The 25,596-nt window shown below is 51.2% G+C and overlaps 1 protein-coding gene and 1 long non-coding RNA gene across 10 annotated transcripts in view; one reads left to right on the top strand and one right to left on the bottom strand.

The window, feature by feature from the left end:
* Positions 1–8,380: 8,380 nt before the first annotated feature.
* Positions 8,381–11,275, bottom strand: LOC117975337 (uncharacterized). The gene is made up of 3 exons (XR_004665548.3): positions 11,144–11,275; positions 9,687–9,790; positions 8,381–9,412 (listed from the first exon to the last, which is right to left on the bottom strand). It is a non-coding gene; the product is annotated as an uncharacterized LOC117975337 (long non-coding RNA).
* The window catches only part of LOC117975334 (WAS protein family homolog 2), a 40,169-nt gene continuing 25,039 nt past the window's right edge, over positions 10,467–25,596 (top strand). For 2 of the 9 annotated variants that reach the window (XM_034935047.3, XM_063593246.1), the window contains exons 1-6: positions 10,471–10,816; positions 15,444–15,597; positions 24,387–24,498; positions 24,705–24,851; positions 25,028–25,164; positions 25,407–25,542. In XM_034935047.3, the coding sequence (XP_034790938.2) occupies positions 10,780–10,816; positions 15,444–15,597; positions 24,387–24,498; positions 24,705–24,851; positions 25,028–25,164; positions 25,407–25,542 (723 nt within the window). In that variant the 5' untranslated portion in view covers positions 10,471–10,779. The other 7 variants (XM_063593247.1, XM_034935049.3, XM_034935050.3 and 4 more) reach the window with 7 other exon arrangements.

The raw sequence follows: 25,596 nt of genomic DNA, 5'->3' as shown, positions 1-25,596 counted from the left end.
TCCTGATTCAATTTTAACAGTTTAAAAACCAGTCTCTTTCTCAATTTATCTCTCTTCTCTCACACTATATTATAAGCAGTAAGAAGAAACCAGGCAGCATCCTCAACATTTTACTTGGAAATTTCCTCAACTGCATACCCAATTTATCACTTACATGATGTGTTTTCCACATAACTGCAGGAGACCACTTTTCTAAGCTTTCTGCTCCTACCTAACAAGGATCCCTCTCCTCCAGCTTCTAGTGCGAAAATCCTCACTGCCTTTGAGCAGCGGCGAGTCCTGTGAGCCCAGATATCTAGCAACAGTCTGCTCACCATAGAGTCTGTCTGTCACCACCTGGGCCATTTTTAAGGGACCAGAGCTTTCCTCTGAGATGAGGCTTTGAGCTGAGGAGCCACATGATCTGACATGGTTAAGGATGCCTCTGGCTTCCCTGTTGAGAATAGACTGAAGGGGCAAAAATGGAAGCAGAAGAGCAGTTAGGAGGCTCCTGTCAAACCCACGTGGAAGGCAGGGTCTGGGCTGTGTTATGGACTAACACTAACACCGTTCCCTTGCACTTCTGAGGGGTCCCTGGAACTTCCCCAGGGGATGAGACTCCTTGCTAGCAGGCCTCAGCCCCTCCCCTTCAACTTTACTCAGGACCTGGTCTCCCCTCCTTAAGGTCTCTGGAGCCCAACGCACACTTCAGCCCACTCTCACAGGCATTCTCTCTGTCCACAAAATATCACCGAAGAGTCTTCTGTGAGTGCAGCATGGTGTGAACACTGGGAGTACAAGGAGAAATAAGACACAGTTGCTGTGCTGGAGAAGCTTGTGCCCAGTGGTGGTGATACTGCCGGAGGTGAGACCACTATGCCAGCACAGGAACAAAGATGGCAGGGGTACAGGGCAATTCAGGGGTGCAGATCTGGGGGCATCCAAGAGGCTCCTAAGCCTCAGTATATAAACTGACAGGTCACAGCCTGCTCTAGGAAACACCTTCTTAAGGGTTGGAGTTATCTCTGTGCATCCCATCCCCACCCCACCAAGCCGCCCTTGGCCCTGCCCTCAGGAGCTTCTGCTTGGCCTTGCTAATTCCTCTCTTCTCCCTGAAGCTAGAGTGAGGTCCCTCTTGGCAGCCTTTGTGTCTAGAGAGAGCCGTCCAATAGAAACATAAGGTGAGCAACATGATTAATTTTAAAATTTCTAGTAGCTACATTAAACATTTTTAAGTGAAATTAACTTTAATAATACATTTATTTAACCCAATATATCCAAAAGATTATCATTTCAACATGCAATCCTATTTTAAAAATAACTAGTGAGGTACCTGACAAAAAAAATCCCTTTTCATACTAAGTCCAGAAGATCTTTGTGTATTTCATACTCATAGGACATCTGAGTTTGGATGTTACCTTTTTATTGGAAATATGGGATCTGTACTTAGATTTCACTGAATTTACATTGAAAAGGTAGGTTCACATACCCAAGTTGTCTCACACATACCTAAATGTTTTCTGGTAACTGGATGGAGTATCAGTTTTTATGTTTATCTTTGCATTAGCTAAAAAACAAATTAATAGTTCAGGTCCTCAGCCGCACGCAGGCAGTTTTCTCCACGGTCCAAATGGTTGCCCGAATTCACCCAGACCCCGCTGTCCTCCGCTTTTTCATGCACACATTCAAACCACTGCCTCCCTTCCTCCTGGCACCCCCACCCCATCGCCAGCAGCCTCCGAACCCGTTTCCCTCCTGTCCTCATCTCAGCCACCCATGACTCACACACACATCTGGCTCCCCTGGCCCACTTTTCACCTGGTCCTCATAATCTATGCATAAACATTAACATACCACAGAGTCAATCTGCATACTGATTACTTCTGCTCTGGTCAAATTCTTGCTTTCAGGATCAGGAGGCTTTCTCCCCACACCAAACTGGGCCTGAGGAAATAGTGTCTTGTCTTCCTGTCACCCCTCCCGTAGTTGCATGTCTAATGAGACAAGGGGTGTCTCAGGTGAAGCAGGACGGAGGATGCCAGCACTTGGGTGGTAGAGGTGTGAGGAGTGCCTGTTGGGGGATGTGTCGGGGGAGGAGGACTTTTCACATATGGCTCGTTGTGTCGGGATGATTTCGTTGTTAAATAAGCACCTGCGGGATGATTTCACATTCCATACTTCTAAGTTTTTATAATTTAAATTCTTTCTGCCAGGCTGGGTTTTTTTTTTTTTTCCAAGCTTTAAATCTGTGGCTAGAATTGATTTGATTTACATAATCCTGCCCCTGAGATTTAGCCCCACCCTTGAGAGCCCCCTCAGAGCCACCCACAGCCAGGACACCTCTGCTGGCCTCCCCTTCCCCAGCCTTCCAACTTGTGGCAGGCCCCTGGCTCTGGCCTCCCCTATCTGGGAATGAGCCGGCTGCACCGCTGTTGACAGTGGCTGGATAATCCTCCCCGAGCTGTTCCAGGGATTAGTCCTGCTGCCCTGTGCCCAGCTCCCACACAACGGGGTTTCGGGGCTGTGGACCCTGTGCCAGGAAAGGAAGGGCGCAGCTCCTGCAATGCGGAGCGGCCAGGGCAGTGGGCACCAGGCTTTAGCCTCCCTTTCTCACCCTACAGAGGGCAGGCCCTTTAGCTCCATTCTCCTCCAAGGCTGCAGAGGGGGCAGGAACTGGGGGTGACAGGAGAGCTGTAAGGTCTCCAGTGGGTCATTCTGGGCCCAGAGATGGGTGCTGAAGCTCCCACACCTGCCTGTGAAAATGGAGTCCTCTCTCACCTGGGAGAGCCAGGTGCTGCCCCGAGAAGGATGCATTTATGGCTTCATGAAGTCTTTCCTGACCCCCGATGCTGCTGACTATAGGTAAGTCTGAGCAAATCTGGGGGAGCCTCATTTTGGCATGAGAAAGAGATGGCTTCTTCTAAGCCCACTGGCCGTGATCCCAGGATTATAACACATTCTGGCTCAAGTCCAGACTATTTGTAGAAGACAGGAGATCCTCCACGAGAGGTAGTATAATATAGAGGATATGTGTGCTTATTAAGAGGCTGCCTGTCTGACCTTGGACAAGTTCTTTTTATTTATTTATTTATTTTTTATAGAGACAAAGTCTCACTATGTTGCTCAGGCTGGTCTTGAACTCCTGGCCTCAAGCGATCCTCCCACCTTAGCCTCCCAAAGTGTTGGGATTATAGACATGAGCCACTGCACCTGGCCGACCTTGGGCAAGTTCTTAAACCCTTCAAAGCCTCATTTTTCTCCAATCATAAAAGGAAAAGATGGTAATATTTTCCCCGCCAAATTCTTGTAAGTATTAAACATTGTATATGTATGTTGAACATGATTAAGCTCTAAACACTTGTTAGGAAGCAGGAGTAGCATTTGAAACAAACAGCTCTTTTCCCACAGGTCGGATGCCCTCACAAAATTGAGATTATGTACGTAAAACACCAGGTGCCTAACCCGGCACAGAGCAGGAGGGCTAAGCGTGACATCCAGCACGTGGTCAGTGGAATCCAGTATTCCTACCCACCTCTCTAGTCTCCCCTCCACCCCTCTCCCTTTCAGAGGCACCAAGCTGCTTGTGGTCTTGTCTATTCCCACTCCCTGCCTGACTGAACATTTTCTCCACCTCCTGATCATCAGCAGCAGAAACTGGCTGCTCTTCCTCCTGGGTAGACAGCCAGACTGTATTTCCCAGCTGCCCCTGCAGTGAGATGTGGCCATTGGAGCCAGCATTGGCCAATGGACTCTGCATGGGAGTGACGCATGCTGCCTCCAGGCTTGTCCCTAAAACCTCCCACGTGTCCTCCGCCTGCTCTTCCCACTTCCAAGGAGCACAGCAATTGTGGAAGACTCAGATTAGTGATGGCAGAACCATAGATGGGAGGAACCTGGGTCCCTGACTTAAAGTATCATGGATTTGGATGTTCCCTTAGTGAGAAATAAACTTCCATTGTGTTTAAGCCTTTATTTGTTTATATTTGGTTACAGCAACTGCCTTCTTTTAATTAAAACACTCCTGCTGCTTCATGTTGCTGGAATGCTTGTAACCCTGCCCTGCTTCACCAGGGTAACTCCTACTTGGCCTTTAAGTTTATCTCTGCTGTCACACCGTCCAGAAAGCCTTCTCCCAGCACACAACCCCTCCACCAAGGGTTAGGTGTCTCCAGCAGATGCTGCACAGCTGGCTGCCCTTTGCCCACCCTCCCCTTCTTTCTCATAGAATCCTAGGACTCCTGTGTATCTAGAAGGAGTTGTGTGGTCCAGTGCTGGCCAAGAAGATGTGAGAGCAAGTCGCTGGGTGGAGATTCTTAGGAAAACTTCTTAGAAAGAATGAGACTGGGCTCCTTTCTGCCTTTTACCATTTTTGTGTATGCTTGCCTTCTTCCCACCTGGGACTCTGATGCAGCACCTGTGAATGGGCACACATATTACAACTCTTAGGCTGAAACCCACGTTCTCAGGCAGAGGTCTCTTGTGGGCATTTAGTGCTATAAATTTCTCTTTACACACTGCTTTAAATGCGTCCCAGGTCTTAGGGTATATACCCAAAGGATTATAAATCGTGCTACTATAAAGACACATGCACATGTATGTTTATTGTGGTACTATTCACAATAGCAAAGACTTTGAACCAACCCAAATGTCCATCAATGACAGACTGGATTAAGAGAATGTGGCATATATATACCATGGGATACTATGCAGCCATTAAAAAGGATGAGTTCCTGTCCTTTGCAGGGACATGGATGAAGCTGGAAACCATCATTCTGAGCAAACTATCACAAAGACAGAAAACCAAACACTGCATGTTCTCACTCACAGGTGGGAATTGAACAATGAGAACGGTTGGACATGGGGCAGAGAACATCATACACTGGGGCCTGTCAGTGGGTGGGGGGCTGGGGGGGATAGCATTAGGAGAAATACCTAATGTAAATGACAAGTTGATGGGTGCAGCAAACCAACATGGCACATGCATATCTATGTATCCAACCTGCACATTATGCACATGTACCCTAGAACTTAAGTATATAAAAAAAAAGAAAAAAAGGAAAAAAACTTTCACCTTTTTCCAAAGTGTTGGGATTATGGGTGTGAGCAACCACATCTGGTCCTTTTTTTTTTTTTTAATGGAGGTGAAATTCACATAAGTTTGACCATTTTAAAGTGAACAATCAGTGGCATTCAGTACATTCACCATGTTGTGCCAGCACTATCTCTGTGTAGTTCCAAAACATTTTCATCACCTCAAAATGAAACCTTGTACCCATGAAGCAGCCACTTCCCATTCTCCCCTCCCCTTAGCCCCTGGAAATCGGCTTTCTTTCTCCACGGATTTACATATTCTGTATATTTCCTATAAATGGAATTACACAATAGGTGACCTGTGTCTGGCTTCTTCCACTTAACCTAATGCTTTTGAGGTTCAGTCACATGGTGCCATGGATCAGCTCTGCCTTCCTTTTTATGACTAATACTCCACTGTATGTCCATATCACCATTTGTGTATTCACTCATTAATCTATGGACACAAGCCTCATTTTTAAGCACTTCAAATATGTTAACTCACTGAATCCTCACCACAAGGACAGATTCAGTTATTACATATTGATAGAGTGAAAACTGAGGCACAGGTAACATGCCTAGGATCACGTGGCTATGAAGCAGAAAGAGGACTCCAGCCAAGGCAGTCTAGTCCCAAAGTCCTCCCCTTCCTAGTAACCACTATGCTCTCCTGCCTCTCAGAGAACAACCCACATAGCACAACACGAGGGCTAAGCTGTCTGGTCTGTCTGGTGAAGCTTCAAATGCTGTTCATTTCAGATAAGGGGAGGTTCCTGGGCTGCAGAGGCTTCCTAGAGGAGGAAGACCATGTAAGGTCTAACTCAGGGCAGGTCAGGATGGTGTGAACTCACTCTGAACACAGTCACCGATGGGTGTTTATGAAAGCTGGCTCTGGAACTCCCACAGGGAAGGTTCTTATCTTTGCCTGCACAACACAGAGCCCTCTGGGTAGACTTCTAGACCCAGGCCTCTTTCAAATACATTAGAAACCTCAGCAAGATAAACTATTTTCTGTCTGGCTGCATCCGTCTATCTGTTTAGAGAGCGGGACATTTCCATCCTCCTCTCTCCAGGCATCCTTGGAAGTCTTTCCCACAAGCAAGACATCTTGGTGAAATTTAATGCTGCAGAGGGAAGTGGTTTTCAGGAGAGAGGAGTCTGTTCCCGGAACTGTAGCACAAAAGCTAGAGGCTGAGTAGGAACATCTTAAACTAAGTCCTCAGTCTTATTTCCAGTTTTCTTCCTGTAGATCGGGGCTTAGGACACCCTGTCACATTTTCTTCACTCCTCCACCAGGAATTCCTAAAGTCCATGCTCTTGGATCCTGGCAAATCCGGGAGGCTGGGGGATGTGGCAAGCTTCAGCAAGACTGCCTGGGACCAACCCTGCAGCCTTAATTTCCCAGGCCCACTCAGTCCAGCTGGCCAGCAAAGGCAGGCAGGGCTTCCGTGTCCACACAGGAGAATGACCTGCAGCTGTTCTTGGTCCAGGCTGAGGCCCAGGATTCCCACTGCAGCTCCTAGGAAATCTTTAAAATTAGGTCGCGGATGAGCCTGTCAGTAGATTAGGTAAAGAGCTTTTAGGAAGTTGAGGGTGAACCATCTGGAGGGTGAACTGGCTGCTGTGATTCTAGAACTGGGGGTGGTGCCCAGCAGCGCATTTGTGAGAAGACACAGCCAGGCTTGGTGTATGATGTGGTGTGTGTGTATATTCACAGGTTCTAGAACTGGGGGTGGTGCCCAGCAGCGTGTTTCTGGGAAGACACAGCCAGGCTTGGTGTATGATGTGGTGTGTGTGTATATTCACAGGTTCTAGAACTGGGGGTGGTGCCCAGCAGCGCATTTGTGAGAAGACACAGCCAGGCTTGGTATATGATGTGGTGTGTGTGTATATATTCACAGGTTCTAGAACTGGGGGTGGTGCCTAGAAGCGCATTTGTGAGAAGACACAGCCAGGCTTGGTATATGATGTGGTGTGTGTGTATATTCACAGGTTCTAGAACTGGGGGTGGTGCCCAGCAGCGCATTTGTGAGAAGACACAGCCAGGCTTGGTGTATGATGTGGTGTGTGTGTATATTCACAGGTTCTAGAACTGGGGGTGGTGCCCAGCAGCGCATTTGTGAGAAGACACAGCCAGGCTTGGTATATGATGTGGTGTGTGTGTATATTCACAGGTTCTAGAACTGGGGGTGGTGCCCAGCAGCGCATTTGTGAGAAGACACAGCCAGGCTTGGTGTATGATGTGGTGTGTGTGTATATTCACAGGTTCTAGAACTGGGGGTGGTGCCCAGCAGCGCATTTGTGAGAAGACACAGCCAGGCTTGGTATATGATGTGGTGTGTGTGTATATTCACAGGTTCTAGAACTGGGGGTGGTGCCCAGCAGCGCATTTGTGAGAAGACACAGCCAGGCTTGGTATATGATGTGGTGTGTGTGTATATATTCACAGGTTCTAGAACTGGGGGTGGTGCCTAGCAGCGCATTTGTGAGAAGACACAGCCAGGCTTGGTATATGATGTGGTGTGTGTGTGTATTCACAGGTTCTAGAACTGGGGGTGGTGCCCAGCAGCGCATTTGTGAGAAGACACAGCCAGGCTTGGTATATGATGTGGTGTGTGTGTATATATTCACAGGTTCTAGAACTGGGGGTGGTGCCTAGAAGCGCATTTGTGAGAAGACACAGCCAGGCTTGGTATATGATGTGGTGTGTGTGTATATTCACAGGTTCTAGAACTGGGGGTGGTGCCCAGCAGCGCATTTGTGAGAAGACACAGCCAGGCTTGGTGTATGATGTGGTGTGTGTGTATATTCACAGGTTCTAGAACTGGGGGTGGTGCCCAGCAGCGCATTTGTGAGAAGACACAGCCAGGCTTGGTATATGATGTGGTGTGTGTGTATATTCACAGGTTCTAGAACTGGGGGTGGTGCCCAGCAGCGCATTTGTGAGAAGACACAGCCAGGCTTGGTATATGATGTGGTGTGTGTGTATATTCACAGGTTCTAGAACTGGGGGTGGTGCCCAGCAGCGCATTTGTGAGAAGACACAGCCAGGCTTGGTATATGATGTGGTGTGTGTGTATATTCACAGGTTCTAGAACTGGGGGTGGTGCCCAGCAGCGCATTTGTGAGAAGACACAGCTCGGCTTGGTATATGATGTGGTGTGTGTGTATATTCACAGGTTCTAGAACTGGGGGTGGTGCCCAGCAGCGCGTTTGTGAGAAGACAAAGCCAGGCTTGGTATATGATGTGGTGTGTGTGTGTATTCACAGGTTCTAGAACTGGGGGTGGTGCCCAGCAGCGCATTTGTGAGAAGACACAGCCAGGCTTGGTGTATGATGTGGTGTGTGTGTGTATTCACAGGTTCTAGAACTGGGGGTGGTGCCCAGCAGCGCGTTTGTGAGAAGACACAGCCAGGCTTGGTGTATGATGTGGTGTGTGTGTGTATTCACAGGTTCTAGAACTGGGGGTGGTGCCCAGCAGCGCATTTGTGAGAAGACACAGCCAGGCTTGGTGTATGATGTGGTGTGTGTGTGTATTCACAGGCATCGTGGAGCATATACACTTTTTTTGTGTGTGTTGAAATAAACCTTACAGATTACAAAGTACTTTTTTTTTTTTCTGAGACAGGGTCTCTCTCTGTCACCCAGCCTGGAGTGCAGTGGTACAATCATAGCTCACTGCAGCCTCGATCTCCCAAGCTCAAGTGATCCTCCCGCCTCAGCCTCCCATGTAGCTGGGACTACAGGTGTGTGACACCATGACTGGCTATTTTATTTTATTTTTGTAGAGATGGAATCTCACAATATTGCCCAGGCTGATCTCAAACTCTTGGGCTCAAGCAGTCCTCTCGCGTCAGCCTACCAAAGTGCTGGGATTACAGGCATGAGCCACCACGCCCAGCCAGATTACAAAATACTTTGACATCTTTTCTCTACAGCCCTCAAAAGGAGGCAGGGCAAGCACAATTAAATCCCATTACAAATGGGGTGACTGAAGCTCCACTCATGGCTTGCCCAGGGTCACACAAAGAATGAATAGCAGAGCCCTGAGCCTGTGTGCTTCCCTCTGTGCCAGGCTGCTTTACCCAGGCATGGGTGCACCTTGTGCATGGGACATTTCTCCTTTGTTGTGTCCTGAGTACCTTAAGCCACTCAGATATTGCTCAGGTGGAGTGAGGGGAAAATGTTTTCAGGTTGTATTAGTCAAAACAAAATACCACACACTGGGCAACTTTAAAATCACACATTTATCCCTCACAGTTCTGGAGGCTTGGAAGTCCAAGTTCAAGGTGGCAGCTGGACAGGTTCCTGGTGAGGTCTCTCTTCCTGGTTTGCAGACAGCCACCTTCTCTTCGCATCCTCACTTGGTGGGAAAAGACAGAGGAGAGAAAGAGAGAGAGAGAAATGAGATAGAGAGAGAGAGAGAGAGAGAGAGAGGGAGACAGAGAGACAATGCTCTCTTTTCTTACCAGATCTATAATGAGGGCCCCACCCCATGACCTCATCTAACCGTAATTACCTACCAAAGGCCCATCTCCACATACCATCACATTAGGGGTTAGGGTTTCAACATAAGAATTTGGAGAGGACATAAACATTCTGTCTACAACATGAGTGGAGATCCATCTCTTCCTTACCTCTGGTAAGGGGACCACACGCTGCAGCCAGTGAGACAGTGGCATGTTCTTGTTACAACTCGATCTAACTCCCCCAGAAGAAGAGATAGGGAAGGCGGACAAAACTGGGAGAGGGAGAGAGTGTTAGGAAGAGAGTTAGGGTGGCCAGAGGCAGCAAATAAAATATAAAATGCTTAATTTTGAATCTCAGATAAACAACCAATAATGTTTTTTAGCATAAGTATGTCCCAAACTAAGCTTGGGACATATTTATGCTACGAAATTATTCGTTGTTTATCTAAAATTCAAACTAACTGGGCATCCTGTATTTTAATCTGGCAACCCTAAAAGGCAAGGGCCAAAAATGCCGGAGGGAAGCCAACGGATTCCAGGAGGGACAACTGCTGGACTTTGGACGGATGATGCTCTTTTTATATGTTTAACTTTTTAAAAAAGCCTCTTTTCTTTCTTTTTACCAGCTTTTCACTAGCTTTTTAAAAATTGTGGTAAAACATACATAACCTAAAATTCACCGTCTAAACCATTTTTAAGCATACAGTTCAGTGGGATTAAGTAGATTCACACTGTTGCGCCGCCGTCGCTACCACTCATTTCCAGCACCCCTTCCATCACCCCAGCCTGAAACTCTACCCATTGAACACAAGCTGCCCAACTCCGCCTTGCTTCCCCATTCCTGGCGACCACTGCTTCTGTCTCTGTGAATTTTGACTATTCTAGGCACTTCACAAAAGTGGACTCATACGATATCTGTAGTTTTGCGTCTGGCTTCTCTGTTTAATTCTTAAAGGGGGATGGGAACTAAGCAGATCACAAGGGAGCTGCCCACAGAGGTAAAGACAAGGTCAGGTAGGCTGAGAGAGGCAGGAAAGCGGGTCAAGGTGTAGGGCTGGAGGGCAGGGGCGGGCCCTGGGCCTGGGCTGGGGGTCCTGCCCCGGGGCGCACCCCGGGCGAGGGCTGCCCGGAGGAGCCGAGGCTGGCGGACAGCTTGGCCCTGAGCTTGCGGGGAAGGCAGCGATGGGACAAAGGACGGAGGTCTGGGAAGAGGGTCTGCAGAGCAGAAAGCACGGGCGGCCCTGCGCTCGGAAGACAACGGATGGGAGCCGTGTGCACGTCGGGAGCTCGGAGTGAGCGTGAGTTCCGTGCCCAGGCCCGGGACTCGGCCCGCCAGGACAGCGCTCCGGGTCGACGGGGTCCTGGAGCCGCGCTCGGGGAGGGCGCAGCGGAGGGTGAACGGCGGCGTTAGGACCCGGAGGCGCGGGCGGACTGTGGGCGGCGGGGCTAGGACCCAGCGGCTCCGGCAGAGCGGAAGCGGCGGCGGGAGCTTCCGGGAGGGCGGCTCGCAGGTGAGGAGGCGTCCGGGGCCGCGGGAAGTAGGGTCGTGGGGGCCTGGCGGGGCGAAGTAGGGGACCCGGAGGGGCTGGAGGGAGGCGGGCGGGAGGCCCGGGACCGTTCCTGACCGAGAAGCCTGCGCCAAGCTGCTGTTCCGCGGCCGCTGCCCGGTGCCCGGCTCCACTGCGAACGCCGCCGCTGGGCCCCGACCGCCCGGGAGGCGTCTTGGGCTCGCCCCGGAGCTTCCTCCCTGGAGCCGCGCCCTGCACCCGGCCTTGCCCGGCCCTAGCAGGGAAGCCAAGGCTTGTGGGGCGCAGGGACCCGGGCTCTGCGGGGTCCCGGTTCCGCCTCCCCACTCCTGCGTCTTCCCGCCCCGGCCGGGTTCTGGGAAGCCTCGCGCGGCTCTTCCGCAGCTGCTGCCCGCCCGGAGCTCCTGGTCCCTCGTAGGGGACCCCACTTCTCTGACACCGCGTTGGGTTCCCGGGGCCTACAGCGAGGCCTGTAACTCCGGGAGAGACCCTGGAGCGGGGAGTGGGAGAACGGTCTGGAGGAAGGGCTCCGAGCACTCCGAAAGTATGAACCGTGGTCCCAAAGAGGCGCGCGGTGTCTGCATGTTCCTGGGAGTGCGCGGTTTACATTCTGTAAAGCAGTGCTGTCGACTAGAAATATTGTGCGATACACATGTACAAGTTTTGTCACTTAAAAAGAATTTGAAAAAACTTCATAGATGCAAAAAAAAAAACCACCATTATTAAAGAATACTTAGGCATTTGTGGAATGCATTGAAGAGTTAACAAAATGGATAGGCAGGAAATATCGCAGACCTAGAATGAATTGCAGTTACCCACTGTGGAACTGAGGAGCTAGGGTTTCTCATAAAACTCCGATAGAAGACGACTTTTGATAAATTTTTTTTTCCGCCAACAAAATCCCCTGTCTTCTCAACTAGTTATTGTCTGTCCACTAAATAAGAGGTGGTCCATCACTTCTTCAGATGAGCACTACAGGCTTTTCAAAAGATAATTGCTAATCACCCCCTTTGTGCCTGGATTTTCTTATTTGTAAAAATAGATAGTACTACCTAACTCCAAAGTGTGTGGTGAAGACAAACAATTGGGGTGATGTATACTAAAGTAACGAAAGTGTTGACCACACACTACGGGCTGGTTAGTGTTAGATTCCCTTGTTTTTCCCTCAGTATCAAAAACAGATCTAATTTAGGTTTACATAAAGACAAAGTATCAAGATAAGGTGACTTACAGTTGGTACTACTAACAAAATGTTTGGGCTAAGATTTGCATTATTGCATGAAAACAACAAAACATATCAATAACAAAAAGCTTGGAATTCAGACAACAGATCCAAGTTTGGGCTTGATCTCAAGCTAGTGTTTTGATGTTGAAAAAATGTTATGTGGTCTTTCTAACCCTATTTCCTTATCTAAAATTGGGGATGATGATAAATTCACTGATAATAAGAGTTAAATGAGATTCTTGAGGAGTCAGAATGGTTCCAACGTATGTAGGTATTATTAGCAGTCATACTGTAGCATAAGAAAATAACGTCTGCTGAAAGAGGGATAATAAAGATTATCTACATGGCCATCATTTAAAAGCTACCAGATATAGGAAGAAGGGGCCATAAAATGATAACGTTATGATGATTAATTTTGATGCTTAGGTCAGAGTCCATTCTAGGATATCTCCTGCCCAAAAAGAGCAGAGACTCATTTCTTTGGAATCACAGGAAGCTGAGCAAGAGGAAAGAAAAAGAAAAGAAACATTTAAGTCACATATGTGATTTCTAAAAGTAAAAAGAAACAGATGAAATTAGTAATATATTTTTAAAATCCAGTATATCCCAAATATGGTTATTTTAGCATGTAATCAATATAAAATAATAAGATATTTTACATTCTTTTTTCTAGTCTTTGAAATTTGGTGCATATTTTACACTTACGGCACATCTCAATTCAGACTATCCACATATCAAGTGCTCAGTGGCTGCATGTGCCTGGTGGCTACCATATTGGACAGCACAGGTCTAAGGATTTCATTCCTGCCACAAGTCCAAACTCCTAGCTTTAATTTTGAGTGTTTTTAACAAACTGGCCTCTGTTTATCATTCTTTCTTCTAGTACTTCCCCAAGGATGATTGTACCCTCAGCACTCAAGACCGCTTGCTGTTCCCCTACACACTTTTTGTTCAAGCTGTTTCTTTTACCTGGAATGCTGTCTTTGCACCTTCTTCCTGGACCTGGTTCACTCTTGTTGCCCAGGCTGGAGTGCAATGGCGCGATCTCGGCACACTGCAACCTTGACCTCCCCGGTTCAAGTGATTCTCCTTCCTCAGCCTCCCGAGTAGCTGGGATTACAGGCATGCACCACCACGCCTGGCTAATTTTGTATTTTTAGTAGAGATGGAGTTTCACCATGTTGGTCAGACTGGTCTCGAACTCCCGACCTCAGGTGATCTGCCTGCCTTCGCCTCCCAAAGTGCTGGGATTACAGGCGTGAGCCGCTGTGCCCGGCCGAGAGGCACGCATTCTGCTAAGAGCTTTTTCCTGACTCCCCTAACTCCAAAAGGGATTTGTCACTCCTTAGCTTTGTACTCATGACTGGATTAGAATGAATTTAATTTGAGTTTAGTTGTTTTTGAGACTCTCCCTGGCTAGTGTAGTGTCTTATTCGTCTTTGTTGTGATCATGGCCTGCACCTAATAGATGATCAGTAGATGTTTGCAGACAGAAAGTAAACCACTCATCAGGTGTATTCAGTCCCATTCTTGAACGGGCTTGCTGCCTCCTTTTTGAGATTTGTGTATGTACTCTTCTTTCACGCATATGTGTGAGCAAACACACACACACTAACAAGAAATTCATCTGAAGATGTGCACAGGAAATATCTTGCATCTTTACCCTCTTTGTGATCTTACATATGGGAGAACTGAGGCACAGAAATAAGTTAGGACAGCCAGCAAACTTGCATCAGTATAAATACAAAGAAGGGGAGGGAGGAACATGCTTGAAAGGGGTGTGGTGGTCTCAGAGGGTTAGGTTTCTCAGTTGGCTGGGCATCAGCTGGCCATGCTTTAGTTATTTGATGGGAGGAAAAATAAGTGGGAGGTGAGGAGTAACTCCTGGGCTCTGATGAGTATTCAAGGCAAGTACAGATCTGGAAAGCCTGTATGCAAAGGAGGAACTCACTGAAAAGTGCTGGCCTGAGGAGGGCAGAAGGGAGGGCTGGGGAAGCCAGCAGGGGGAGCAAAGGAGTAGGCTCCAGCTGGGTGAAGATGTTGGTGTGGTACGTTATGTAAAATATACAAATTATTATTGGGAATAACCATGTCTCAGCAGTGCTAGTTCTCAGTTTGGAGAATGGGAAATGGAAAGGATCAGATTCAGAGACGGCAACTTACTCAAGGTCACAGCATTTTAAACCCAAATGAAATCTCCTAGGCCCTTCATACCAGACTCATCCATCCCTACCTACTTGTGTTGCAACCAAGGGCCCCACTGTAGTGCCTAGGGGAGCAGGTCTAGGGCACAGTGCCAGGCCTGATTAATGTCTTCCTTAGCATATTCCAGCGAGGGGCTGTGATTAGGCCTATTTATAGGGGCCTGGTCCCTTAATATTCTGCCTGGTGCATCTCTTGCCAATCAAATCAGTGCTGTCTGCAGTGTGATTGCTGCTTTAGTGGCACCAGGGAGAGGAGTTAATTAAACCCAATATAAATAGACTCTGCCCTCACTTTGCAATTCCAGGAGTGTTTTTCCTTCCTGTCCTCCACCCCCACAGGCACCTCTTTCCTCTTGGCCCCCTAAGCTCTAGCCTGGGTGAGCAGGGCTGGATACTCCTATACCTAGAGTCACTAGCCACTGCCCAGTCTGTTTTAGGAGCAGGCCTCAAATTCCTCAGGGGTTAAAGTGGGAAGAACCCGTGTGTGCACATTTTTTGTGCTTTTCCAGAACTGGGTACCATTTGGCAGTTGATCAGGCAATCTCCCCCACTACCCCATTTCTACCCCTTTGTTTCCAGCCTCTTTTTTCCTCCGCAACCAAAGTTTCTTGTTTATCCAAGGTAGGGAGCTGAACTGAGACAATGTATGGAAAGGGTGCCTGGCAGGTAGCAAGCAACTTGTAGGGGGTCAGAAATGTTGCACCTTCTCTGAACTCCTCCATTGACCCTACAGATTCCCCAGTCCCTGGTCCTGCCCTTTCCCTCATTCACTCAGCAGGCATCAGCAGAGTCCCATCTATGCGCTCCTGGCCTCTCAGCAAATGCTCTGTCCCCTCCTCCCCTATCTGTGCAGGCTGAAGCTATGTGCATAGTTGGGATGAGGGCTGTGTTGTCTCAACACCACCCTGCCCTGTGGTGGGTGGGTGCAGGTGGTCGTGGGTGGCTCTGATGCTCCGGCTCCCACCCACAGGCACCATGACTCCTGTGAGGATGCAGCACTCCCTGGCAGGTCAGACCTATGCCGTGCCCCTCATCCAGCCAGACCTGCGGCGAGAGGAGGCCGTCCAGCAGATGGCGGATGCCCTGCAGTACCTGCAGAAGGTCTCTGGAGACATCTTCGGCAGGTGGGTGCTGCCACCCACCCCCACCTGATGAGAGGGCCATCCCTGTCCTGGGCAATCCCAGCAACACACCCTCTGGGAGCAGCCCCCTTGGGGAATCCTGGTCCTGGGGAACCCATCTGGCTTCCCTGTGTGGGAGGGGCTGAAGTGAGAGCCCAACTTGGAAGCTTTTACTCCTGGGAGTCAGAGAGCTCACTCCCTTCCACCCCACTTAGCCTCCTGGTTTCCTGTGGTGGCTCTGCTCTCACAACTCGTGCTTTTCCTCCCATTGGAGGGCCTATTCCTTCACGTTTTCCTGCAGCCAGCAAATATTTACCCAGCAGTGCTCGTGTGCAAGGCAGTGTGGGAATCTCTATATATCCAGCCACGGATAAGGCAACATACCTCTCCATGGAGCACACATTCTGGCAGGAGAGAAAGACCTAAATAAGCAATACGTGATTAGTTCTTCAATAACAGTTGTGACAGGGTCTATTGATAATATTTTGTAATCACTAATATTCATATAAACCGTGCACCACCATTGATTTGAGTGCATTAACTCACACTTCATGAGCAGGCACTGCCGTCATCTCATTTTATAGATGAGGAAACTGAGGCACAGAAAGCCTGAGAGACCTGGCCAAGTGACAGAGCCAGGATTCAAAGCCATAGATCATGGCCCCGGGTTATGTAGGTTATTACTGCATCTGTTCAGGGGAGATGGGGTACTGTGAGGCTCGTCATGGGAAGCCTGGCTTGGTCTCAGGTCAGGGAAGGCAGATGTGAGGAAATGACATTTATGGTAAAGTCTGAGGGTTGAGTGGGTAGGTTGGGAAGAACATTCCAGAAAGAAGCACATGAACTACAGCCTGGAGGTGGAGGACCTAAAAGGAAGCCAGCATGGCTGGAGCACGGAGTGGCCATTGAGGGAGGCGAGCTGGAGGGGTGCAGCTTCTTGTATTGGCAGCGCTGACCTCGCACAGTCCTTGGGCTCCAGTGACTTCACTCAGTGTTTATCTAACATGAGTGAGTGAATGGTGTTTGCTGTTTTTTTGGCAAAGGTCCCAGGGGTTGTCGGGTACACAGGTCCTGTCTTTGGCCATGAGCAACCTGAAATGAGGCTTGGTCTCCTTCCCAGGATCCCACACCATGCCTCACATGGTAGACCCCAGCGGGAAGTATGTGACTGCCTGACTCGGGTGCCTCTCGTGGTCCAAGTCATCCCTGCCCTGTCCCTTCCCTGGTTGTCGTCAGACCTGGAGCCCCTGCTCCTTCACTTTGCAGCCTCCTCTTCTGTCACCAACTGGGAACCCACCTCTTCCTGAAAGTCCTGCCCCACTGACTCACCGGCTTGCCCCAAGCTTGTCAAGAATGTCCCAGTAACCAGGGGGCACGCACTGAAGTGACTGAGGGGTTACCTTGGAGTTGATGCCTTGGCTCAGATCCAGCTCCCCTGTTTTCTTCCTCTGTAACCTTGGACAACCCACCCCCTCTAAGCCTCAGTGTTCTCATTTGTGAAGTTGTGGTAATAATGGTAGCTTCCTGGTAGAATTATTGTAAATATTAAATTAATCAAAACATGCAAAGGAATGGAACAGTGCCTGGCACCTAGGAAGCCTTCAGGAAATGCTGTGTCTTCCCCGTTGATGATCTTGACCCGTACACTGCCTTTGGTTGCCATTCATGAACCTGCCACCAACAGTAACAGAAAGTGCTGGATGCACCTTTTGTGCTTATCGTTGTGCTAGATGTGCCCAAGGGAAGAGGACGCAGGTCTTTAAGAGCCATCAGCTCCAGATTGTGGCCACCCCATGTCCAGCACTTAGAATGGAGGCCAAAACCATTCCCTCGGAAATTGTATTTCCTTGCTAAGACGGGGACTGCATGGTTGCCCTTCTCTGAGGGCAGCCCTGGATTTTTGGCATCTTTTCTTTCCTGTCCTGGTACTTGGCACCTTGTAGACAGTTGCATGTCCCCTGCCCAGAGATGGGATGAGGAGAGGGCAGGAAGGCATTTCCTGGGTAGTGGAGTGCTGCGTTCATTGAGTGTGGGTTCTCCAAGCTGCTGGCACAGCCCAGGGAGGGCTGGATGCCTCTCGGGAGCGTTGGGCCTGAGTCCTGGCTCCCTCACTCCTGGGTTCCAGGTCACTGCATCTGTCTCTCCACCATGTGCTCCACCTCGTGCTGGACCTTAAGAGATACCAATTATGTGGCTGACACTGTGTCCTAGAGGCTGGAATGGGAACACATAGGGCGAGATTGATTGTTAATTGCTAGCATGAACCGCGTGGGCTTCTCAGGGTCTAGAGTGGAGAGAAATCGGTAAGAATTGGTGGCACGCCTGTCAGAACTCCCCAGACCAAGCTAAGCAAAAATTAAACAATCAGTAGAGCAGCCTTCGGAGTAAGGGCTAAAATGATGTCCTCAGGGCCTGGTTTTGCTTTCCTTCCATGTCAGTTTGCTTCTTTGGGTCTGGCTGCATTCCCAGACAAGCCATGCTCTTGTGGTAGCAAGGTGACATGACACAGGGTCAGGTCCAGCAGGAAAGAATGCTCTCCTGTGTCCCCACTTCCTCCAGAAGCCACACTCACCCATCCCACCTGGCTTGGTCCTCATGTCTATCCCAGAATCCATTACTGGGGCCAGGGGACTATGACACACCACTTGGCTTAGACTGAGGAACTCTGTGGGCAGCCCCACCTGAAGCTCTGGGACTGAGCCTGCGAGAGAGATGGATTCCCCAAGGGAAATGGGGCCATTGCTTGAGTAAAAAGGAAATAGTTGCTGAAGAGGAAAACCACGTGTTTACTCCACATAGGGCAGACTCCTGGAAGAGGGGGGCAGGGTAGGGAGGTGGATATGCAGGTTGCCCTGGTGGGGTCTGGAAATGGGGGCTGCGGGCTTGGAGAGAGGCCTCAGTGTGGCTTGGAACGTGGTGTATGGTGGTCTGCCATGAAGGCCGGCCTGCACAGGGGTGGGAGGGGGGTGCTTCTGCATGGGAAGCACAGACAGCACTGCCTCTCCCTTGCACTCATCTCTCGGGGCATGAGAGGCTGACTTTCCGTGAGCCTGTGGCCCAGGCCTCTTTGAATGGGGCTGAGGGAGCTTTGCCCTGGTTCCTTTGTGTCCCCACGGTGCCACGGGAGGCTCCCTGGCAGGGTGTGGGGCAAGGCAGTGAGTGAAAAGTTGGGATGAGTGAGTTAGGGCCGACGGATTACTCAAGACAGGACTTCAAGTTGATTCAGGAGTGTTAGGGAGCTGTGATTGGATTTTGAGCAGGGCAGGGATGGGACGGAAGAGTTTGGGGAAGGTTCCTCAAGCATCCATCACGGAAGGGACAAGAAGGGAGAGAGAGTGGATGCTGGGGACACCCAGAAGCTGTTATTGTAGTCAGGATGTGACAGGGGTGAGGCTACAGACAGGGGACTTGCAAGCAGGGAGGGCAGGGTGAGACATTCAGAGGAAACGACGACAGGAAATGGTGACAGATAGGGAACGAGGATGAAGGGAAGGGAGAGCCAGTGATGACTGGCAGTGGAGTGGGGAGCACCGCCACCTCTCCTCCTCCACTTGCCCCCTCCTGTGGCACTGGACAAGCAAGTGGGCTTTTCGTTGTCCATGGGCTTTTTTGGTGGGGATGTGACCAGCTTTGAACCCTTCCCCTTAAACATGCTCCTCCTGCACGGAAGAGACAGGGGCAGGGGAGAGACTCTCTCCCCACCACCCCATCTCAGGCCCCAGCACAGCCTGGCCTCTGGCCTCACTGGCGTCTGTGCCCAGTGATGCAGGCAGGTGAGCTCCTGGCAAATTAGCATTCCAGGCTGTGCTCTCTCCTCCTGCTCTGCTGCAGCCGGGAGTGTGCAGAGACTGGAGGGGATGACAATCACCTCCCAGGCTGTCTTCAGCTGTGCCCTCCAGCCCCTCCCTGCCCCCTCTTTCTGTCCCTCCAGCTGCCCCCTCTTCACCTGGGAGAAGCCAGGGCCCCAAAATAACTTGCCAGATATGTCACCTGCTTCCCATGACGTAGATGACAAGGCAGAAGGGAGTTGGGATGGCACGGGGAAGAGGAAGGAACAGACTGTGTGTGTGGAAGTTTGGATGCTGTCATCTGCCATTGCCCGTCAGCCCCTGCCCAATCTCTTCCCCCAAGAGGCAGTGCCACTGCCCAGCACCTTCCCCCTGGGAAGGGTGATTTTCTCTGCGAAGCTCTTGGTCCTTTCCTCCATCTCTTTGTCCTTTTCCCCACCTCTTCCTTTCTTCTCCCCTTCCTCCTTTCCCCTTTCCCCTTGTCCCGCTTCCTCCATCCTTCCTTCTCCCCTGTTCTCTCTACTGATTGGCACCTGGTGGCCCCGAAGGTTACACATTGCACTAGATCACTGCATAATTAGCAAGTCATTCTTAATTATCCCAGAGTGGAGAAGATAAAGGTGAAAGCAAGAGCCCAGGTTCAGCGTCTGCTTCCCTGGGGTCATGACAGAGGCAGGGGAGGAGAAGCAGTGAATGTGAATCTGGGTCAGGAGTGGGTGCTCCCTGCTTCTTCCTCCCCAGCAGCCTCTAGGGGGACTGGTGTGTTGATGTTGATGGGCCATGATCAGCTCCTTCTCACCTTCACAGTAATCCCATGATGTAGAAGGGACCATTCCTGTTTTTCAGTGGAAGAAGCTGAGGCAAAGACCAGTTAGTGACCTCCCCAGGGTCACACTGCTGCTAAACAGATGTGAAACCCAGGCCTGTGGGATGCTGTGGTTATTGATATTCATTTCTTACTTCCCCAGGAGCCCTGAGTCCCTTGGAATGTGGATGTGTGTCGTCTGATTCGTCTTTCACTCCCACAGCCCCAGCATGTGCTCTACAAATGGGATGCACTCAAGTTATTGAACAGTGAGGGGTGGAGGGGGGAGAAGGAAAGCAAGGGATGCTTGGAGTTGGTCCCCTCCGGGGCAGATAGAGGAAGATGGACCCGTAGTGAGACCACGTGCAGAACAGGCTGGGTGAGCCACTTCCGTCCCTGATGTCCACAGAGGCAGCTTCCTCTCTAGTGCTGGGCGAGCGTGCCATAGGGTATGGCTTCAGCACTGAGCTTGTAAACCGACCTACCTTGAAGTAGGCCACCAAGCCAAGGGCGTCTGGACCAGGAATGACAAACAAATGGCACCATTCCCCCACCCTCAGGGTGGACATTGTTCATCAACGGCCTGGCCCCAGTGAGGCCTACGGGCCTTCCCGACACAGCCTTCCAGACCATCCTGCTAGTCCATGGAGATAGCAGATATGCTGCAAGCTTTCTGATCCTGAGTCTGCACTTGTCCTCGACACCATAGCCTGTGACCGTAAGAGAATAGACTGTCCGGGGGCTTTGTCAACAAGCACGATGTTCCTTAGTCTCATGGGCTCTTGGCTAAGGAAAGAGCCCCAGGGTCATGTCTTCTACCTCCACCTTAGGCAGGATTCACCCTTGGGGCACCCCCGGAAGGCGCTTGTGAGCTGGAACCTAATTGCTCTGCAAAGTGATGCAGTTGTTTATGGAATTTTTTTTTTTTAACAGAACAGAGATCTGTTTCCTTGCAACTCTGCCCGCTATTCCTGATACTAGTTTACTCACTTCTCCACCTGACAGCTCTTTTGATATTTTGATATTCGAAGGGAATGATCATATTCTCAAAGTCTTCTGATCTTTAGCCAGAACATCCTTCAGTTATCTTCACATGTCGGGAGTTTCTCACTCATCACCATCCTCATCACCCTCCTTGAGATGTTTGCTCATTTGTCATTTTCTGTTCAGCCAGCGGCTGTTACACATCAGGCCCCATCCCAGGTGCTAGAGACATAGCAGTGAATGAGGCAGACTTTGCAGTCTGCAGGGGAGTTCAGAGTCCTCTTACTGTGTGGATCCAGTTTAAAGGGATGTGACTGTGGCTGAGACTGGTGCCTGGCATGTATTCGTTCATGAGTCCAGGGCTCTGTTTTCTGTGGTGGCTCCAAGAGAGTGCACGGTCCCTGCTGATTCAAAGAAGGATGAAGGGCAGAAGAGGGGCGGGGAGCTGTGTGCCCTAAGATCTCATTGCCTTTTTATGCCGATTAACATGCTTTTAGCCCCTACTGAGCTTATAGTTAACAGAAGTTTCCAGGTCTTTCTTCACCTGAACTGTGTCTAAAACAAGTTCCCTCCACCTTCTATATTTATACGCTTGATTTTTAAAACCTAAATGTTGGGCTTCACATTTGTTCCTTGTAAATTTCATCTGGGTGATTGCAGTCTACCCTCTGGCCTTTGAAAATTGTCTGAGCCTTGATTCGATCATGAAACCAGCTTACCCTTCCCCTGTGTGCTGGCCCCAGTTTTCTAACCAGGTGTTGAAGGAACTGGATGGACTCTGCCAGATCCCTCCGTGCAAGGCTGGAATCAGTCCATCGTTCCACTGTGCCCTTTGGGGCTGTGGTTCATTTGGCTCTGATTTTCCTATATGTTCTCTCCTCCAACCCCCATAGCTCCATCTTGTCCACAAGATTTTGTTAGAAGCCGTCAAAATCCTGCTGACTGGAGATGCGCTGTGCTGCATGTTTTCCCCGGACACAGCAGGCTAATAATCCTGTTACAAAGGGAAATGCTGTACACTTTGAGCAGTGCTGGCCCCTGGGACTCACCGCGGCCTTTTCTAAGTGCTTACAGACTCTCTGTTTAATAATCCAGCCCAGAAATTTTCCAGGGCTCATTGTTGAGCTTGGTGTTTGCAACTTTGAGTGATCAGCCCTTCCGTCCTTTGTGGGAGCACCAGGACAGAGCAGCCTTTGTCCCTCCCCAGTCTCAGTTCCCTCCCACTGCCCCTGTGGACCTCGAATGCAGAGCTTATGCACCTACTGAAGGTCGTGTCAGCACCCAAGGCAGAATGAGGCTGCCCTGGGAACTAGGGTAAATTAAAACAGCTTGTGCTGGAGGACCCTTTACAGCAGATGAAGGCCTCTCCCCAGCCAGAAAAGATGGAGCACACGCTGGGTGGTGGCCCCGCTTCCTCACTGGAAGGAGATGGTGCTCTTCTTTTTTCTTTCTGAATTGTGGCCACCTTCATACCAGTCTGTCATGGAACACTTAAGCCGCTTGAGTGCCTGCTGGTACTCCCAGCCCTGCCATGCCTGAGCCCCCTGCACACAAGGAGCCAGGAGTAATCAGGGCAGACCCATTAGGGCACGGGGACTCCTGGATTGTGAAATTGGCTCTCTGGGGGCCAAGGCCTTCTAACGTTGGTGGAAGTGGCTTTGGCTTATTGGGTCCGATTCTAGGCCATTCATTCCAACCTTTAGAGACACCCCAGCTTTCCCAAGCCCAGAGTCTGCAGCCCCTCCACCATCCCACATCCTCCTCCTGCCTTTCCTCATGAACCCGTCGCGCCTCTGCCTTCTGAAACCCCTCCACCATCCCACACCCTCCTCCCTTTCCTCATGAACCCCAGTCGCGCCTCTGCCTTCTGAAACCCCTCCACCATCCCACACCCTCCTCCTCCCTTTCCTCATGAACCCCAGTCGCGCCTCTGCCTTCTGAAACCCCTCCACCACCCCACACCCTCCTCCTGCCTTTCCTCATGAACCCCAGTCGCGCCTCTGCCTTCTCAAACCCCTCCACCATCCCACACCCTCCCCCTCCCTTTCCTCATGAACCCCAGTCGCGCCTCTGCCTTCTCAAACCCCTCCACCATCCCACACCCTCCTCCTGCCTTTCCTCATGAACGCCAGTCGCGCCTCTGCCTTCTCAAACCCCTCCACCATCCCACACCCTCCCCCTCCCTTTCCTCATGAACCCCAGTCGCGCCTCTGCCTTCTCAAACCCCTCCACCATCCCACACCCTCCTCCTGCCTTTCCTCATGAACCCCAGTCGCGCCTCTGCCTTCTCATCCCTGCGCACCACACAGGCTCGCTCGTGCCTGGTGAGTGCTGAGGCTGCTCTGCACGTGGAGTGTGGCCCTGTGGGCAAGGGCTGGGCTCTTGGAGGTAGGGGAGCTACAGGGGCGACTGGGAGGAGGATGTTGTTACACACGCATCAGAGTTAACTTTGCAGTGAGAGCGGCCTTGCTGCGGCCAAAGAACATGGAAAAGCATGAGTGGGGTGATGTGCCTTAAAGCATCAGACACTTGGGCCTCGGGCACCAGGAGCCGGCCACAGGGATGTCTGGGGAAGTGGCGTTCCATGAGATGCAAGCACACGAGAATGCACTTGGCACATCTGGGGAACAGCAGGCAGCTGATATCACTGGGCCCACCCCGCACCAGGGAGGATGGAAGCAGGTGAGGAGCTAGACCACACTGAGGCGGTGGTCGGGACTCAGGGTTTGCTCAGTGAGCCTTTCACTATGTACAGGGGCAGTTCCCCGTCTGAATTTAGGTGACAACACTCAGGTCCAGCCTTGCCAGTCTCAGCCTCCGGTCTCCATTCCCCCTCTGCAGAGGCCACTTTGTCTGCTGCACGTGATCCTGAGGGGTTGTGAAGTGCTTGCCCCATCAGTAGCCATGTGTGCATGTGTAAATACCATCCTCTGTGTGCCCTGGAGGCTGTCCTTCAGATAGCATGTACAGGTGGCAGCATAGGGCCTGTCCCTACTGAGAGTGCAGGGAACTCAGTACCATCAACTCCTCAACCCTGCAGGTCAGATTATCCTTCTAGAGGCCCCCTGGATGGCACCAAGATCAGCCCTGGCAAGCAGGTGACCCTGACTTAAGAGCCCTTGCCTGAGGGCCTGGCCTGGCAGCTCTGCTGTTAGGAGCAGGAGGTGTGCAGGGGATGGGGAGCAGCCCAGCCTCTGTGATCTTCTCCATGGCAGGATCTCCCAGCGGGTAGAGCAGAGCCGGAGCCAGGTGCAGGCCATTGGAGAGAAGGTCTCCTTGGCCCAGGCCAAGATTGAGAAGATCAAGGGCAGCAAGAAGGCCATCAAGGTAGTCCTCATGCCCCTGTGTCCTGAGGCTACTGGGCAGTCCCTCCATTTCCCCGTGCCTCTGAGGCTGCCCAGTCTCTGCCCTGCTGCCCACCTGTACTTTGGGCTTTCTTCTCGCCCAGGCTCCCAACTCCACCCTCTCCTGCCAAGCAATCCTAGCCCTCTGAGCCTCTTGGGGCCCCCTCAGACTTGTCCCTGTGTCCACAGGTGTTCTCCAGTGCCAAGTACCCTGCTCCAGAGCGCCTGCAGGAATATGGCTCCATCTTCACGGGCGCCCAGGACCCTGGCCTGCAGAGACACCCCCGCCACAGGATCCAGAGCAAGCACCGCCCCCTGGATGAGCGGGCCCTGCAGGTCTGCTGGCCGCGCACATAACTTAGCCTGTCACACACCAGGAGGACTGGATACTGGGGAGGAGCCGGGGCCACCAAGGGTTCTGTCCCCCAGAGGAGGCTGACCGGGATGGGGTGGCAGCTGATTAGGCCTGGCACTAAATATTCACCATCCCTTGGCCATCCTGGCCCTCCCAGGAGAAGCTGAAGTACTTTCCTGTGTGCGTGAGCACCAAGCCGGGGCCCGAGGACGATGCAGAAGAGGGACTTGGGGGTCTTCCCAGCAACATCAGCTCTGTCAGCTCCTTGCTGCTCTTCAACACCACCGAGAACCTGTATGGCCAGAAGGCAGGGCCGAGGGGTGTGGGCGGGAGGCCCGGCCTGGCTTAGTGGGGACCCAGGGCATCAGACACAGGTACAGCACATAGGCCAGGAGCCAGGGGGTGACGGGTGGCTCGGCTCGGCTCGGGAGGCCTGGGACCCCACGGTGCACACTGTGCCCCTGATGATGGGGGAGAGGAACATGGGCTCAGGACAGCAGGTGTCAGCTTGCCTGACCCCCATGTCGCCCCTGTAGGTATAAGAAGTATGTCTTCCTGGACCCCCTGGCTGGTGCTGTAACAAAGACACGTGTGATGCTGGGGGCAGAGACAGAGGAGAAGCTGTTTGATGCCCCCTTGTCCATCAGCAAGAGAGAGCAGCTGGAACAGCAGGTGGGAGGGGCGGGACAGAGGTGGAGACAGGTGCAGTGGTGCAGTGGCCCAGGG

Source organism: Pan paniscus, chromosome 10 (genome assembly GCF_029289425.2).
Source record: "Pan paniscus chromosome 10, NHGRI_mPanPan1-v2.0_pri, whole genome shotgun sequence".
Classification (NCBI taxonomy): domain Eukaryota; kingdom Metazoa; phylum Chordata; class Mammalia; order Primates; family Hominidae; genus Pan; species Pan paniscus.
This window is presented reverse-complemented; position numbering and strand designations above follow the sequence as displayed.